The following is a 19,690-nucleotide window of genomic DNA, read 5'->3' as shown; positions in this document are numbered from 1 at the left end:
AACTACATATTTAAACATTCTAAATCTTAGTAAAATACTGATGATATCATTTTGGACTTTTGGACCAATGTATTGTAAATCGTTTAATGATTAGCCTGTAGAAGAAGCACAGCTACCATCAAAAACTACACGTAGTTTTGTTGTAATACTTTCTTCTTTGAGAACACCATGATGTGGTAAATAATAGTATGTTTTATTAGGATTATCTTGTGACATATCTATCTTAGTCATATGATTTAAGGAAATATATTCTTTAATAAATTGTGAATATTGAATTTGAAAATTGTTGTTTTGATTAAATCTTTTTTCTAGATTTACAAATCTGGTACAGGCTGTATTGAATGAATCCCCTAATACATCAGGAGATAGTTTTAATGATAACTTTACTACAAAACGACCCTCTTCATTTCTAGTAGTATTTCTGTGAAAATGATTTTCACATTCTGATTCGTCTTTTGGCAAAACTGAATTTACAGGTACTTCTTCTAGTTCCCAAAATCTTTTTAATTGAGCATCTTCTGAATAAATTGTGTTTGCAAAATTGCATCTGGATAATGAAGTTGATACAGGACTTTTTCCTGAAACAACCCAGCCTAGTTTAGTATTTTGTAAAATAGGTAACCCGTTACCAAGATATATTTTTCCTTCTGTTAGAAGGTCCCAAAAAAGATCTGCACCTATAAGCATATCAATCTCTCCAGGTTCAAAAAATTGTTCATCTGATAATTGAATATTTTTAGGGATAATTAAAGATGGGTGGATTAGTTTTTGTGCAGGTATTTCACTGCATATGTTGGAAATCACATAACATGAAATTGTTGTTTGATAATTATCAACTCTAGACAAAATAGTCAAATTGCATTTTTTTGATAGATGTGAAGTTACTTGATTAATTCCAACTATAGATAGTTTTGAATCTATTAAAGGTATGTCAATTTTATTGCAAAACCCTTGTGTGATTAAATTGTTTTGTGAACCACTGTCTAATAGAGCTCGACAGTAATGTTGGTTGCCTACCGTATCTTTCACATAAAAGCCTACAGTGGATAATAGAATTTGTGTATTTGAATGTTGGGGTTGTATGAATAAATTGGTAGATATTGGGTTATTGGATTGTTCATGAATTAATGAATTATGTTTTACATTGCAAATTTTGCAAGGCCCTAAATAGCATGATTCAACCTTATGTCCTGTCCTCAGACAGTTTACACACAACTGTAGTTGTGAAATTGATTCTTTTCTTTGATTGATATTTAGTTTTAAGAAATCAGAGCAACTGTATATTGTATGGTTATTCTTTTTACAAAAGTTACATTTTTTGTAATGATTATTTGAATTATTGTTGGAAATTGCTAAATTAAAATGTGAATGATTTTTTGTTTTGTTTGGTTTTATATTAGAACTAGAATTAATGTTTACATTTGTAGTGTTGTGTATGATTTCCAATATGTCTGCTTTTGATTTAAGAAATTCTAAGAATTCCTCCATGTTAGGAAGTTCACCACTAAATTTTTTCTTTTTCCACTCTCGAAAAGTATTTTTGTCTAATTTTGATGAAACTAAATGTATAATTAGAAAATCCCACAACTGGTCTTTACTAATACCTATGTTTTGTAAAGATACAAGATTTTTTGATACATTGTCTAATAGTCTACGAAAACTAGTTGAGGATTCTTTAGAACAATGCTCTATGTTAAGAATTGAATTTAAATGACTATCTACTAAAAAATACTTTTTGTCAAACCTGTCTAATAATGTGTTCCAAGCTTCTTGATATAAATTATCAGTGAATGGAATTTGATCAATTAAACTTTTTGCATAACCTTCTAGTGATGCTCTCAATAAAGAAAATTTTTGAGAATCTGTCAATGATGCATTCTCATGTATTGTTGAAAGGTAATTACTTTTAAACTCCAGCCAACTGTCATAATCACCTTTAAACATTTGAAGTTTAATTTTAGGTAAAATAATATTTTGTAATGGATCTTTATTATAACTATTACAACTTAATGAATTGTTACTAGTTGGATTTGCAGACATACTTTCTATGTATGTCTTAAGAAAACTTAGAGTATCATAATAGCGCTTTTTAAATTGTTCTCTCTCCTTATAGTTCTCCTCAAGCTGTTGTTAAGGACAATTTACCTCTATTTCTAATTGAATGATTTCAAAGTCTTTATTTATTAACTCTAATTCATTAATTCTAATTGTAGCATCAGCTAATGAAGGTTTCCTATCTGGTTCTGATATTTTTATAACATCTATAAACTTTTCTACCAAAGTTAACCGCTTTTTAGCTGAACCCCTAGTTCTAATACATTTTGCTAAATCAGACATGATTATTGATTAAAGCCTCTAAATGATGAATAATAGGTTGGATAATAAGTAAGGTAAAATAGGAAATAGAATGAATGACTTACGATTACCCTCCTGTGTGTGTAGTGTATGTAGAAGACTTCAGTTCTTGTGGATATTTTTTGAAAATAGCTGTTTTTGGATGTATCCCGCTCGAAGGATCAACAATGTTGTGTTTTTTTGTATTCCATAGGGTACTGGATTGGCTGATGAATAAAGATTTAGTTTTTTGTGTTTATTTATTTCTCAAACATGGATAATGGATACACAGATTATATAGGTTATATATGTCATGTCAACTTCTTCTTCTTTTTTTCAGTTGTACCAACTGCTGAGTACAAAACTGGTTACAAACATTAAAACATAAAAATCCTAACACAATTCATTGTTTATTCTTAATTTTTTCGTAATCTTTCTATATTGATACATGATATTCTCTGAAACATTTGCCTAAGCAGAGGCCACTTTTATCGGGACATTCTTGACAATGATAAATAGTATGCTTACGTATCTTATTTTTATTGCACGTCCGACATTTTTTTCTAAGAGTCTTATCACGTTCATTATGTAACTCAATTTTTGAAGGTGTGTGGTTTACACACGAAGTAATTGCTACTTCTGCCGTTACAACTGCTGTTTCTTGACATTTTTCTGGAACAACTATTCAAGTTTTGACAATCGAAACTTATAATATGACATTTTGTTAGTTCCGCGGTAGGGGAGAGTAACATAAGATGGGACACTTTTTTTGTTCCAACGAATTTTAAACAATCATTAAGGCAAATGAAAAAACAAAATATGGAAACAGAAACTTTATAACATTGACAAGAAACATTTTCATAGATAATATGTAAAAAAACAAAACTTTTTTTTCTAATTTAAAATGCAAAAAACTTTGCAAATGTCCCATTTTAGGCAACCTATATCCTAAAATGGGACATGGGGTTACTCAAAAAGGGACACTAAGTACAACAGTTGATACATGTGAAATAAAGTTCATCTAAAATTCCACAAGTTTCATTTGCCCAAAGGCAACAGTTTTTGCACTGATACCAGTCCTCTTTGCTAGATGCGTAAATACATTTACGCACTGCACACAACTCCTTTTCTTCGCGCTCTTTTTTTTGTTCTGAGTCTAGCTTTCTTTTGCCTTTTCCACTTTTATTTTTTGTATTTTCATTCGCTTCAAGTTCATTTTTATACGGAGACTCAGTAAGAATGGTTGATGGTAGGGACCTATTAGAATTCATTTTCTTTTTTCTGCTCCGGGCTACTGGAACAGGACTTATCTGCAATATGCTGATATGCTTTTTCTGAGATTTTTCACTTTCGTCCTGGATTTTTGATGTTGAAGGTTGTGGATTATTTAAGATTCCGGCGTTTTCCTTTGATTTTTTCTTATTCGGGATATTTAGTGACTGATCTTTACCCAGAATGGACACTTCATTGGTGTTACTTTCAATAACTAGAGGGGGAGGGGCTTCAGTTCTGTCGTTTTCTTCCAAAGGTAATTCTGTCGTTTTACTTGGGGCAAATTCGTATTCCTGAAATATGTCGGGGTTGTATGGCCATATGCCAGCTGCTCTAAAACCATTCATAGCAGTTTTAACAGAGGCTGCCTGTGAAAAAGCATCAGTTACCGCTGCAGCAACCTGATATATGCCAAAAGTACGTCCAGGGTGGTTTTTCATCCATCTATTTAGCCCAGCGTCGTAGAATGTCATAAAAGGTTTAAAAAATGACACATCTAATGGCTGCATTTTGTGCGTGCAATGAGGAGGCAAGCTTAAAAGGATAAGATGGTTTTCTCTTGCAAAATTGATTACGTCTAAGCTTTTGGTGTGCGAGACATGACCGTCTAATATTAATAGGACTGGTTTTTCGGCAGTAGGTCTTACATTATCCACAAAATATTTCAAATATTTCAAAAAAACGTCGCGGTCCATCCAGCCCTTATCTTGAGCAAATGCTACACTTCCATTGGGAGCATTATCCATAAGCTCAGGTTTTATCCTCTTACGAGCAAAAATAAATGCTGGTGCTAGAAAATTTCCCGTCGCACTCATTGCACAGACGAGTGTGGTGTTCACTCCTCGTTCGGCACTTGTTAGCCCTCCTACCTGTCGTTTACCTTTCTGAGCTAGTACTTTAGACAGCTTTTGTACTGTTGTTACTCCTGTCTCATCCACATTCCATATTCGATCAGGAGACAAATCATACTTGGCAAAGATGGCTTCTAAATTTTTGAAAAATGTCGAGACAGCATTTTTGTTGAAGCCCGTCGCCCTTGCGTAGGACGTTGCTTCTGGTTTTCTAAGAGAAATGTTCGAATGACGGGACAGGAAACAATAGAGCCATTTTTTGGAAGCCATTCTTGTCACTTGGTTGAAGTTGTTGGGGATGCCGTTAATTGCAGCGAAATCGAAGGCTAATCGACGAAGTTCTTTATAGGAAACTCCAAAGAATCTTGATTCCATTTCCAAAACGTATGCTATAATTTCCTGTTCTTGCTGTTCATTGAAAACGCTACGAAATCTGCCCAGATGTTTTTCGCTGTTCTGTACCGTTTTATTTTTATTTCCCGTTCTTCTTGCGAGGGTACTTTTTGGCACATTGTAACGTTCTGCCGCGTCTCTGATGGAAAGCTCTCCTTTATGGACCTTGACAATCGCCTGCGACATATCTGTTTGAGACCACTTGCCGCGATTGGTTTTTCTAACATATTTGTATTTTTCTAAGTTGGGCATCTAGAAACAAGAAAAAATGCTGTTTACTATTCACATAGTAACTCTTTAAATAACCCTACTAACCGATAACACTTTATAAAAATATGTTTTATTTTTATTGTAATGCATACCAAATATAAGAGAAGAAAATAGAATAAGTTACCTAAGATGGGACGTCTCGACTTAGGAAACTTCTTTCTGTCCCATCTTAGGAATAATGAATATACAAAAAAATTTCATAACCCTACTTATCAGCAGTCGAAAATAAAATCATGCAACCATAGCAATATGTACAGTATAAAGTACCTAATGTTATGCCAAATAAAGAAATAAAACGCACTTACATTTTCCGAGTAAAAACACGCCTCGAATAAACCAGAATATTTTAACGAATGGCACGATAACAAGCAACGGCTTCTCACAGGACACTGCGAGATCGATGATGGCCGATATTCGTAAAACTTGTTCATACTGAAGGAAGGTTTCCGCACGGGACGGTAGATGTCAGTAGCCTCACAGAATAGACGGGCAAATTACGTGTCTCATCTTAGGTTACCGTCCCGTTTTAGGTTACTCTCCCCTACTTATTATACAATCTATGAGCATTTTGCAAATATAGCTGAAACATATATGCCAATTTTTTTGTACCAACGTAAAGTTTTGAGTGTCGGCGGATAATAAGAAGACATTTGGTCTTGAAGATCTATTCCGCCCATCTATTTATTATATTGAATGATTGGCAGTGGTTTAATTTCTCATCACCTCGTCTATTTCTTACGGTTACCATCTCATTTTTATATTCAGTTGATATGTAAATGAAATCTCTTTTGTCTCGCCATTTTCTAATTATTACGTTGTTGAGGTACATACTTTTGGTCTGGTTTGGTCAAATTTAGTAAAATTCTTTGGTGGTGAGTATAAATGACCAAAAATATTTTCTCCCTCATGAAATGCCTTGAAATTAATAAATAAATTATTGGTATCCAATTCTTGGCACTCCATTGCAAATGTTTTACAAGTATTGCAGTTGTGAATTTCAAGACATTTCTTCAATAAATATCTACAAACATAACTGAATGCATTCAGGACAGGCAACTTTTCTTTTGTATAGTCATTGTCAGGAAGCACTAGTGCCTTTTGACATTTATCTTTGTCTTCTTGATGTATGGATTTAGTTGTCTATAGATTTTATATTTAGCAATAAATAATTCACTTAAATCATCCTTACAATTCATTGTTTCTGAATGGAAGTAATTTTGACAGAACAGCTTGCGAAATGCTCTTTTAACCTCAGTGGCAGTCGGGTTTACATTATTTCCACTCTGCTGTCTAACACTGCCAAAAAAATTTTCAATACAGTCGGTATTGAGACGACGGGTTTTCAAATATATGAAGTTTTGTTTTGAAAGATTTTCCCATAATTTTAACAAACTGTTAATAGTTATTCTCCAACATTTAATAAATTTTAATCTATTTGTTACCTCTTTACCGTCTTTACTAAATACTTTGATACCATTTAACAATGTAAGCGCTTCCTCCAAAAAATCTATTTGAAATTGAGATCCATCAAACACATTCTTAAATTTATTTGGGTGCCTCAGAGAAAATGAATTTAATAAATCAAAAAGTTTATTACGGAATTCTATTGTCTCTATAGCGTCTGCTGGAAGTCCATTCAGTGACATGTATGTATTCATTCCACAAGCTACTGTTTGACTAAAAATTTGTGTAGCTAAGGCCACCTTCATTTTTTGGAAACTTGTGGGATTGATATGTGAATCTGTAAGTTTAGGTGCACATCTATATAATTGTTTTTTATCTTGGTGTTAAAAGCTGCTAATGAATATCCAAGATGTGTTTTTACCTTTAAAATTAAAAGAGTGTCTAAGAAAATTATTTCTAGTTGCTTTAATCAAGCGACATCAAGCTCAGGAGTAATATGTTTGTTAATTGTACAAAGTTTGAACCCATGTCACTTGCTATTCCGTCAACATACACACCTACATCACTTAATTTTGATAAACATTTTTAAATAATAGATACTATACTATTTGCTTTTAACTACGTTCCAACAAAAAAAAAACAGCAGGTTGTTTCCAGGATGAATAAAGACCTTTGATAATGATCACTAAAACTTTTTTACATAAAGAATACCCTTTTGCATCCCCAGTGTCTTCATATCCGACTATTTCATCATGACCCAGGTCAAAAGATTTGATTTTATGGTGCAATGCAATTGAATGAAGTTTAGTGACCAGGCCTGCATGCCAGACCTGATCGAAAGCTTTTTGGGTGTCGAGAAATGTGCCTATTACGATATTTCTGTTAACATTAATGCTTTGTGTGATATGTGTGACTATTTCCTTTAATGCATTTTGTGTGGAGTGGCCCGGCCTGAATCCGAATTGGGATGATATTGTTGTTCTCTAGGAAGTCAACGAGCCTCTTTTTAAGGATGCGCTCGAATATCTTACCTAGTGTGTTTAAGAGAGATATAGGCCTGTAAGCTTCAGGATTTGTTCGGGATTTGCTTGGTTTGGGGATCATTATTGTGTTTTAAGTTTTCCACGAGGTTGGAAAATAACAAATCTTAATGGCTGCATTAACGATAGTCTTTATTAGTGTGAAAATACTCTGAGGAAGTTGATCTATGCATTTATTATGAATGCTATTTGGGCCTGGAGCTGTGTTTTTACTGACGAAACACAGCTCCTTTATTGTTTCTTCGTCTACGGCGGCCATCATCGGCCTATTGATGATGTCCTCGGGACGGATTGGAGTGTTGAGTATTTCACGGACTTGTCGAACGGTTTGGTTTTTGAAATTAGGATTTTCAGGAGAACGGAATGTTTCTTGGAGAACATTTTTAAATGCTTCCGCTTTTTCTAGTGGCGTGGAAATTATTTGATTTCCAATTTTTAAGTGAGATTTCGGGATTGATTTTTGTTTTGTTAGGACTTCGAACAAATTCCAGAATTTTGAGCAGTCTCCTATAGTCGAGACTCGCGGTTATGCGCCTCCATTCCTGGTTTTTTTTATCGTATTAACCTCGAGTCTCACACTAGCAGACAGCCTGTTATATTCTGTCTTTGTTACGAAGACAGAAGATTATAAGTTGTACGTGGTTAAGGGAGTTGCTATTTCGATAGCCTCTGAAATGAGGCTATCGACTTGAGTAATAGCTGTGTCTATTTGATTAGTATTTGTTATGTTGCCTAACTCGGGTAGATTGTTGTTAATTATTTCTTTGAATAGGTCCCAATTGGCTTTTCGATAATCTCGTCTTTTTATCGGTATGTTTATTTGAAGTGTCGTCAGATTTGTGTTTACCAGTAACGGTAGATGATCTGACGTTATTGAGTCTCCAATGAAACATTCATCGAATCTGCCTACTATGTTTTCTGTACATATTATGTGATCGATGATGGACATTCCATTGTAGTTAAAGAAGGTAGGGTTAGAAGGTAGAAGGATATGCTTGATGAAGGGGCGTTTTCTCCTAACACCCTGGCAGTTCACAGCACCTATCGAGCTGTCCATTAAAGGGACAGGAAGGAGATGGAGGCTCTGTTGTTATGGGCAACGAGAGTGCTCTTGTACCTAAACATCAGAGTGGTGAAGTGATTGGTTACGTCAAGTATGAGTGACAGTCTAGTTGGTCAACAGGGAGGGTGGATATAAAGTCTGTTACGAAGATGTCAGTCATGTCATTCATGATGGGTGTTTGGGAGGTAGTAGCGGGAAATCGTGGTTGTCATTGTTTGGTCGTGGGTTTGTGTTTTGCCCAGGGTCGGGTGGTTCGGCTGGTATTAACTTGTTTGACCTATTGGAGCGGGTCGGCCTCGGCATTGTACAGCGTGGAAACTAGGATTGACCTAGATGACACCTTTTCTTCCGTACTATGTGCAATGCACGGAATGGCGGGTAGCCGGGCTATACTTGTCTATCTTTATTTCGCTAGCGGTCCCTCGTTGGTTTATTTTTACTCTACTTACTAATTAGTAAGCTCAGGATACAGTGCAGAATTTCCGCAGGTCCGGTAAGTCCACAAACTCGAATGGAAGCTGACAGCCCCAGCAACAGCGTACGTGGGTGGCTTTCTTACGGGACCACCCACTAAGCATTCACCGTGACCGGCAGAATCTCCGAAAGAGAGAGTGGAATGTCTAACCAAAGAAAAACACAACACTTACCTCCACCTACTAATTTGCGACCACGTGGTTTTTTCCCTCCTGTTTACTATTTTCTTTGTTCGGTTCTTATCTGAACCGTTATCTAACGGTCGCTTCGCTTTATCGGTACTGGCTACCGAGGGGTCAGAACAATGGCTTGTTGTCTATGACAGCAGTCTGACCCTTTGCCGTAGGGAAGTGTACCTAAAAAGCACTAAACTCTATCCACCGAGAAGCGATAGTGCCAGTAAACAACGAAATATACGCGTGTAGGGTTATAAACGTTTTAATTGGCTGGCGTTTAGATCTCTCTCCGCCTATTTCAGATCTGTATTACGAAAATTAAGTGATATTTATGAATATATATTTTTAAATAATAGAACATTTTTGATTCAATGCACATACAAAGTCGGCAATAAATGTTTTTCTCATCCCATATGTCATAAACTTGGGAATAGATATTCATTATACAATTTTTTGTTTGTATTTTTAAATTAAATACTAATACTAAATCAACTGACAACACTGTACACAGCTGTACTGCTGTAACTTCCATTAAATTAGTATTTGAAGAGAAGTCGAACGATAAAGATGCATCCCTAGCCACAGTTAGACGATACTTCTGTTATTGCGCTGTTGCCAATTTGTTATATTTTATTGTGCTACATAGATTTTAAATCCATTTGTTGACAATTATGAAAAATGAGCACATACATTTTGCAATGCATATGGAATGACATTTAAAATAACTTTTTTTTTTCAAACCCTTTATATTTTGTGCACTTATTTCTATTTCCGTTAATCAGTCTGGTAAAATTATAATAAATCAAACTTGAGGAAAATGTATGTTATGCATTATTCTTATAAAAAAGATTTACAAATAATAATTGAGATTAGTGGGATAATTATGAAAATAAATACAAACAAACGAGACTTACATGCCAAAAAAATCGTTCGCCTTCCGTTTTATAGCTAACTTGGAAAAAAAAAACGTGGCTACTAAGATGGCTTACCTTGTTGTCGTTAAAAACAATTAGGAAAAACTTGAACTATCACTATCCCTATCACCATTACTACCAATTTCTATAATTAACGGTTCAACCATGACCTCAATAATATGATCAAGTTCCCAGAACTTTTTTTCTACTGTATTCTGCACATGCTTCACACAGTTTTTCCATTTCTCCTGGGTAATGTTGTTAAGGGCATCATTTAAAAGGATTTTGACATCTGCAAATTTGAAAGTCTTGTCGTTGGCAGCAACAAAATTTTTAGCATCAGCCCAAATCAGCTCAATAGGATTGAGCTCACAATGGTAGGGTGGCAAAAGTAAAACGGTTTTATTTTGAGCTTTTGCGAGTTCATCGATAACATATTTGTTATATTCAGCCTTACGCGGTGCCACTAATTGTAAGAGTTCAACTTTAAGCATGTCCTCATCGAAGTCGATATTTTTTGATCGTAACCAGTCTTTTATTTTTTGCTTTATCCATGCTGTAGTCGGTACTTTCTCACTTTTTCGCGAATGGTAAGGAGCATTATCGAGAACTATGACACAGTTGTCTTCTAAAAGAGGCAAAATATTTGCAAACCACTTTTCAAAACCGTCTGAGTTCATTTCCTCGTCATAGTCGCCACTCTTTTTTGATTCAAACGTCCATAGGCCACCTTCTACAAAACCTGTTTCACTCCCAATATGTGTAAGAATCAGTCTTTTTCCTTTGCCAGATGGATTTTTGAGACCTGCTGAGAGACCTGACAAAAACGCCTGCCTGGAAGATTTCACCGTTTCGTCAATCCACACATGAGATTTTGTATGTCCTGCATTTACCCACGTTTCATCTAAATAATAAATTTTCCTGTTTTCCTCCCGAAATTTTTAATGGATTTTAAAAAATTTCGCCTCCATAAAATAATCTCTTCTCGTTCTAATAAAGCACTGTTTCTACCCCTACGTACGTATTTAAAATCTAATGATTTTAGAAATTTATGGAAAGTACTGCGTTTAAAATTTGGCAAGCTTTCGTCGTCGTTAACAGCTGCAAGAACTTTGTCTATAGTTGGTATTTCGTTGCGAAAAAAAATTGATGTACAATTCGACGAATAGCAGTTTTATCAAAATCGTCTATTTTGTGAAGTATGGTTTTTCTGGGTTTGTTCTTTTTCGGTGAAGAAAATCCTCCTGTACTTTTCTGTTCCCTAATAATTCTGTACACAGAAGCTTCACCTACTCCGCTGGTAGAAGCAGTTTGTTTAACTATTTCCGATATTAAAGCTTCAGGACGCGATTCCGTTGTCGATTTATAAATATTATATATAACGCTTTTTTCCGTACTACTAAATGCACGTAATTTTGAACGCTTTTTTGGAGTTAATTCCTCGGCAGAATCTGTAGAACTCGACATTGTTTGTAAAACTGAAAATTAGACAGCAAACTGTAAACAGTGTAAAAAAATAAATATAAAAGCAAACAATAGAAAGCATAAATAAACACCCACTAAGTTCGATTAAACGCGCCGAAATGTACAATTATTACCACGAAAGCTATTTTATCAACTGAACTTATAGCGAGTTTATACACGCAAGAATTTGCTGACGACAGTATTTGTTGGTTCAAACAAAATCAAACAGTAACTGATTATGGCAGTGTTAACAGTGGCGGTGTTTTATTTCATTGTAAATAGGAGCGTGTTACAAATTGCTATAGATAAAGTCACGTTGAGATGGCAGTGTACGGATATAGGATAACAGCGTTGCCAATTCTACTGCCATTGTAAGTTTTGCTACTTTTGTAAAATAAGCAGGGCCAAACTCACGGTAAACTAAGATATGTTTAGGTAAGCTAAAGTTGTTAATAGAAAATTCGTGAATGAAATAAATGGTAATAATTCCTAAAATGCTTTTATACATAATACCGCAGTTAATAGGGAAAAAAATATGAAAAATATTCTACAGGTTTTTTAATGTTCTAAACGGTAGATAAGGGATAACTGATGATAATTCCTTGAAGAATTACAGCCAATTTTGCTTTGTTTATTTTTTAAAGAAAGATGAAGTTTGGAAAAAATCATTTTTTTGCCTATTTTGTTCCTCGTGCATTTTAGGGAAAAATGTTTCAAATAAATGTTGCAGATCTTAAACAGTTTGTTAATTTTTTAGTTTGTAAATTAAAACACATAAACAAATGACTGAGATAATTGCAAAAAACCCCTAATTGAGGCCCCTAGAACACAAGGGTGTAAGTGCAGTTGCTTATCACTTAGCAACTGATATCTAACAACAGGCACGTACTTTTGGCTTCAAACTTTCTACATTATAATCTATTTCTAATGAGAGTAGAGTAATAAAATCTCATGAAGTATTCAAAAGCGCTACAGGGTAATCCGTCAATAATCCGTCAATAAATTCCGTCCGCATTGCAAAATTCTGTCGTTTCATAAAGAGCAGGTAGGTATCACCCTGTTTTAAGGGATTAGTCCATTGTTATCGACAGATAAACACTGAGCCAGAGGCGCGCTAGTGGGTTAATTGACAAAAGAATATGCATTCTTAAAAATCATATTAAAGGAAATAAAAATGTAATACAGCAGAACAGTGTTATTAAAAAAATATAAAATGTAACAATAAAATATATACGAACCGAAATCGGGAAATACTCACAAACACACACGAATGAACTTTACATATTGAAACACTTGTGGGGAGTTTAAATCAATTTATTCACAAAAACTACAAAAACTTTACTGGATACGTTATTACAATTCTACATCACTATAGTCTTCATCCGAAGAACTGTCATCATCCCCTGGTGTTATAATTATAGGGTCAACCACCTGATCGACCAAGTTGTCCAGTTCCCACATTTTATCTTCCTTTTTTAAAACATGCTGGATTGCTTTTTGCCAGTTTTCTGATGTGATTTCCATAATGGCTTGATCAAACAATACCTTGACATCTTTCATTTTAAATGTGGTATTGTGCCTTGCAATATATCCTTTAACTTGTGCCCATATAAGTTCTATGGGATTTAATTCGCAATGATATGGCGGTAGGCGTAGCACAGTTACTTTATACTTTTCTGCTACATCTTCTACGGCATATTTTATGAAGCGAGATTTATGTTGTTTTACTACGGCTAGTAGTTCCTTCTTTATTGAATTCGTCTCAAACTGAATACCTTTATTTGACAGCCAGTTAATAATTTCTTGCTTTCTCCAAGCTGAAGTTGGTACCTTCTCTATGCGCCTTGAATGGTAGCTTGCATTATCCATAACCACGACCGAATCAGCTGGAAGAAATTTTAACATTTCCCCGAAGTAGTCTTCGAAGACATCCTAATTCATGTCCTCATGATAATCTCCCGTCCGACACGACTCAAAGCTTAACAAACCTTCTTTTAAAAATCCTTCTTCGCTTCCAATGTGAGCAATTATAAGCCTCTTCCCTTTTCCCGAAGGCACTTTAATACCCGTCGAAAGGCCTTCTATGAAAGCTTGGCGAGCACTTGTTACATTTTTATCTTGCCACATTTTTTGGACTATATAACCTTCGTTTATCCACGTCTCATCAAGATAAAAAATTTTCTTGTGCTCTCTGCGGTACTGTTTTATAGTTCTCAAATATTTTCGTCTCCAGCAAATGATTTCATCACTTTCCAGTAATAGTGCCTTTCGATTGTGCTTTTCCCAGGAAAAATTCATACTTTTTAAAGTTTTCCATAAAAGTTTTCTGGATATCAAAGGAATATCGTTATCTTGGCTTATCTCCATTAGTATTTTGTCAAGGGTGGGTATTTCCTTTTTAAAATAAAACGAATGAACTTTTCTTCGAATGTCACGTTTGGTGTCTTCACCTAAGATTTTTATTGGTCTTCCTGATTTTCTCTTGCATGGACTTAACTGGCCTGATATCTTTCTTTCTCGCAATAATTTAAAAATCGTGGACTGTCCAATTCCAGTCATTCGGGCACATCGCTCAACACTTTCTTGCACAGACAAACTAGGGTGATCGTGTTTTATGCAATCATATACATTTAAAATTATAACTTTTTCACTAACAGATAGCGGAGAATTTTTTACACCTCTTTTCTTTGGAGTAAATGTCGCCATTTTATAACTTTTTCACTATTTCTATATCACAATATTACTGTACGTTGAATTGGTGTAGCAACAATTACTAACTCGAATGTCGAATGATAATAATAAAATAAAAGAGGGATTATAATGAAAGTGTAAGTAAAACCTCATTACGCGTTATTAGTCTTCATGTTGATTTATTTTAGTTCTTAGTAATATTAGGAGGTGCGTCATACCCTTATCAGTTTCTTCTAATGCTTTTATTCGTTCAGTAAGGAAGTGAATTTGTTTTTATAAATAAAAATGTAATTAGCTTTAATGACCATATAATGGAATACGAGTTTGAAGAATAAGTTAATCGAAAAATTAAATAAAATTGGTTATCACAAAATATCCAAAATATGATATTTTGAGGTACATCAATTTTTGACGACGAAGTTGACATCCGTCCATTTGCCTACGCCCATGACGACACCGAAATTCAGGCAAATTTTATGACACTTCATGATTTATTACTCTACACTCATTTGAAACCAATTATAACAACAATAACACCATCAAAAATTACATGTCATTGAAAACATGCTGAAAACTGAAAAAGTGCTACCTAGGTTTTTAAATTTATATCGAACTTTGAACAAAGATTTTTCAAAACTTTGTTTTTGGCACTTACACCCCTTGTGTTCTGCAATTTGCGGTTTGCTTGACACCTGCAATTGTGCACTAATTTATTAAATGTTCTTAACTTTATTTTTTGCATAATGACGTCTAATATAACTACTTGAAATTATGTCGATTAATGAGTTATTTAAGTGTGCTACATTTCAACCAGATCAACTAAATATTTTATTACCTTTACTGAGAAAAGAATACCCCCGAAAAACAATTTTCAATCATCTTCATTTTCATAATCTAGTTCATCTTCAGAGTCATCGTTTAATGAAATTCTAATAGGTTCAATGTCATCTTGAATGTTGTCTACTGTCCAAAAATTATTCTCCAATTTTATAACATGGTTGACGTAATTTTTCCAATGTCCATTGTTCTGTACTTTATCATAACCTTCATAAATCAATGTTTTAACGTCGTTTTGTTTGAAACTTGAATTCTTAGAGGACACGTACCGTTTCACTTCACTCCACACCATTTCTATTGGGTTCAGTTCACAGTGATAAGGCGGAAGTCTTAAGATATGTACATCTACGCGGCATTGTTCGTCACTGTGATTCCTGTATTTTTCACCAATACAATCAATTTTGTATTTGTCATAAATATTTTTAAATACATTAGCAGTTTCCAGAAGTTCATTTTTTAAGTAATCTTCTTCAAAATAAATGTCCTTTTCATAGAGCCACTCCTTAATTTGACGTTTCACCCAATATTGTTTGGGAAAATTTAATTTCCTAGAGTGATAAGATGCATTGTCCAAGATAATGACATTCTTTTTATTTTTTGGGAGATTCGGTATTAACATCTCTTCAAACCATTTTTCAAATAGATCTCCGTCTATCTCTTCATGGTAATCTTCAGCATCTTTTTTGGCAAGAAAAGTGATGTCAGCACCTTCAACAAATCCGTCTTTGTTTCCTGCATGGACTAAAACAAATCTTGGTCCTTTTCCGGTCGGAGTTTTTAAACCTGTGGTAAGTCCATTTACGAAAGCCTGTCGGCTATTTTTTATTGTTGTATCTTGCCATACTTGCCCATTGGTTATTCCAGTATTAACCCATGATTCGTCCATATAAATGATATTGGCTCCTTCGTTCCTCAGTTTCTTTATTTCCCGGAGATAGTGACGCCTCCAAGCGACTATTTCTTGTTTTTCTATTAATATTGAATTTCTACCTTGTTTGCCATATATAAAACCCATGTCGTGCAATAGTCTTCTCAACGTACTCTTGGAAAAATTCGGAAGATGCTCCATTTGCTTAATTTTTTCTAGTACTACGTCAAGGGTTGGAGGAATATTGTCCATAAAAAAATCGTGCACTACTTGTCTTATTCTAGACCGAGTTGCTTCATCATATCTATTCTCACGACTATTCAAATAACCGGTTCTTTTTTTTCTTATAGGAGTTACGAGTGGACCATTTTTACTTTCACTTCTATATCGGAATATCGTTCGCTCAGAGACTCCAGTCATAGCAGAAACTTCCCGCACTATTGTTGATACACTTTTATCATTATTACTGTTTGATAAATAGTTAAAAACCTTTAACACTATTTTTTTGCATTCACTATTTAACAAATTACCGTTTTTGAATTTTATTACACTCGCGGCCATTTTGACACTGACACGACACAAACGTCTGATATCAACTGAAAATTCTTTTAATGACTCAAGTATTTACCTGAATTTATAATTGCTGGCATTAGACAATAATTTTGAATTTATAAATAGGTATATTTTTTTAATTCTAAATTATTTTTTAATGTCTGTAACTGTAAATGCAGGTAGAGAAAGTGTGTCATTAAAAGGACATTAAGATCAAAAACGGATTATACAAATAATTATTTCATTTCCACGAATTGTAAACAATTTTGAACAGAAGATATAATTCCGAAAAGACCAGATTTCCGAAATATAACTTTCTATTTTTAAAATACCAACAGAAAAATTATATAATTAAAAAAATGTAGTATTTTTCCGTTTCACATTCATAAATATTTCCGAAATTATAATTCTTTTATAGGAGCCGGCCCATAACGTACGATTGTAGGTACGATTAAAAACTGACAACAATGTAGTTATTTCTGGCATATAGAAAGTACAGGCCTATCTCTGGAACGCTGCCATCTGAATGTGAATTTATCTTTATTTATTTTTAAAATGGAAAAATTTCTTTTGCATAAAACCAACAAGATGAATCCAGATAAGTACAACATATTATTAATTTTGGATTTCCGATTTACCAAAAAAATATGTTTAAAAAAGTATGTATTAGCAAACGTTAAAACCGGACCTGGCAAATTTGGCAACGCCTTGTTGTTTTGGCGCACTATCTCTTCTCGTTGGATAGAGTTTAGAAACACTGTTCACTATCCTTCGTCTTTTTCTTGGAATTCAACTAATATTTTACAAGATCCAAGCCAAAAAGACCAATGGTAAAAATTGAAATGGTTAGCCGCTACTCTTACAAACTGTGAATGCAGTTGGCCTCCAGACTTTCATGAGAATGATTTAAGTTTTATCTAGAAATTACTACATCATCCCCCCAATTTTGTAGAAGGCAACGTTACAACCTTAGACCATAAAAACTGATAGACACGCCTTGTACCGTACCGTTGAAGCAAACACCTTCCGCGAAAGTGACGTCACAATGCGGCAAGAGCCCGCTTGGATTCTTAGCAAAGCACTATTAAAATTACCCAATTTTAGATTAATTTTAATATAACTTCAATATTTTGTAAAAAATATTTCAATATTTTGTAAAAAATATGGAAGATAAATTATTTAGTAAAGTAATTAATAAATATTTTTGCCTTAAATTGTAAAAATAAATGTTTTATTTGAAAGTACATACCTACATATATTATTACATATATCGTTGGTATATCTCTTATTGTTTGATATTCAAAAATAAATTTAAAGGAGAGTAATTTTCTTTTGGGTGGGAAGTTTCAGGTTAGGTAAAAAAAATATGTAGGAAATCTATAAATTTATTGACCACAAAACAAAATACTTAGCTTTTGTTAACTTACTTCTAACTCGTATTACATTATTTAGTTTTTCACCTTCGTGGTACAATCTAATGTTGCAATAATGGAAACAAATTATCTTTATTAGATTCAACAAATGGTTTGTTTCAAAATCATGATCGAACATATTTTATGTTCTTTGTATGCGTTAAACACAGAACCATGCACGTTACTCATGACATTTAAGATCAATTTTGTCATTATTTTGGAATCGTTTAATTTTTTTGAATTGTACATAAATTTAATTTCGCTTTTAGCAATTTTGCAAATATGAATGACGTCTATAGAATACGTCGATAGAAGGTTGAATTGAAAAATTGTTTGAGATGCTATAATTTTTGTGTTTTATGAATGGAGATTGTAAATTATCACATTCAATTGCACACAAACATATGTCACAATCTAATGTTTTCTTAACTTTCTTAACGACAAACCCAGCGATATAGTCAACATCACAAACATAAGATAACAATGTTCTTGAAAAACTTAAATTATTTACAGTATAATCCTGATCCTGATTACTAGTTATTGTTTTCCTATTATTTTCATCAGTTATAAAGTTGTCAATGAGTTGATGATCAACAGTTTTCATTTTCACAGTATTTGTTGTGCTCATTGCTAATATTATGGAAGGTGCCTGTTCTATACAATTAGCCTGGGTAGATCCTGTAACACTTGTGTGCATTAAGAGTCTTTTATATGCAGCTTTAAATTGTTTTGCCGTTGGGTTGTTGTTGTAACCTTCATGACTCCTAATAGAACTAAAGAAAACTTCTAAGTGATCTTGAGAAAGTTTATAGGCTGAAAGATACTTCAGACCTCCATCCATATACTCCACGTAATTTTTCCAAATTCCCATTAGTGACTTTAAACTAATGATCATACCAATAAAACCCGTCTTTCTTTTGCTTATATATAGAGGTTTACCATTTCTGGAACACTTAAGTGAACTAAGATACTATATTTTCTTCAGTTTTTTGAAAAATCGCTTGTTTATTATGTTGCTGTAAACTAGATGTTAGGTGTTTTGCCAATAAACTTCGGCTATTTAAAATATCAAAAATATCATTGATATGTCAATGAAATTTTGAGTAGCTTCGCTATGTACAAATTCTTTTGAGCTTTTATTTCTCAAATAATGTATGGCCTTAGCAAGTTTTTGGCTAAACGTTTGGGCAGCTAATTTCACTTTCATTTTTTCCTTATACCAATTTAAATGCCTTCGCGTTATCTTAGTTGCAAGATGAAGGCCTTCCTTTTCTTGAAAGTCTACTAATTTTTGCAAATATTCCCATTTAATCGCTTTATGTTTTTTTTTCGCAAATATTCCCATTTAATCGCTGTTTTTCAAGTTTAATTTGTGAATTTACTTACCCATAAAATGATATATCTGTCCCTTTTTTTTGTCGCTGCGTACAAATTAATGCACTGCAAGATAACACCATAATTAAAATATTAATATATTGGAAAATTTTTAAATTGGAACACATTAAAAAGTTTACAACGTGTATAAACACTTCTAATATCTACCGTTTCTGCCTCAAACTGACGTCACCCACAGCTGTGTGAATCGTTTTATGTTGGCTTCACTCTTCGAGACGAGAGAATAGCATTACGGCGTGTCTATCAGTTTTTATGGTCTAAGGTTACAACCTTTGGTACA

At 33.8% G+C, this 19,690-nt stretch overlaps 1 protein-coding gene across 1 annotated transcript; it reads right to left on the bottom strand.

Moving 5' to 3' along the window:
- Window positions 1-90: 90 nt before the first annotated feature.
- On the bottom strand, window positions 91-687 carry LOC140450488 (uncharacterized). Its single transcript, XM_072544135.1, has one exon. The coding sequence runs from the start codon at window positions 685-687 to the stop codon at window positions 91-93; it is 597 nt and encodes a 198-aa protein (XP_072400236.1).
- Window positions 688-19,690: the final 19,003 nt, after the last annotated feature.

Source organism: Diabrotica undecimpunctata, chromosome 9 (assembly GCF_040954645.1).
Source record: "Diabrotica undecimpunctata isolate CICGRU chromosome 9, icDiaUnde3, whole genome shotgun sequence".
NCBI lineage: Eukaryota > Metazoa > Arthropoda > Insecta > Coleoptera > Chrysomelidae > Diabrotica > Diabrotica undecimpunctata.
The sequence above is the reverse complement of the archived record's forward strand: the minus strand, read 5'-3'. Positions and strand labels throughout refer to the sequence as shown.

What these genes read in the sequence shown, in the direction of transcription:
- LOC140450488 (XM_072544135.1), bottom strand. Translation starts at nt 687, where the DNA reads ATGCTTATAGGTGCAGATCTTTTTTGGGACCTTCTAACAGAAGGAAAA.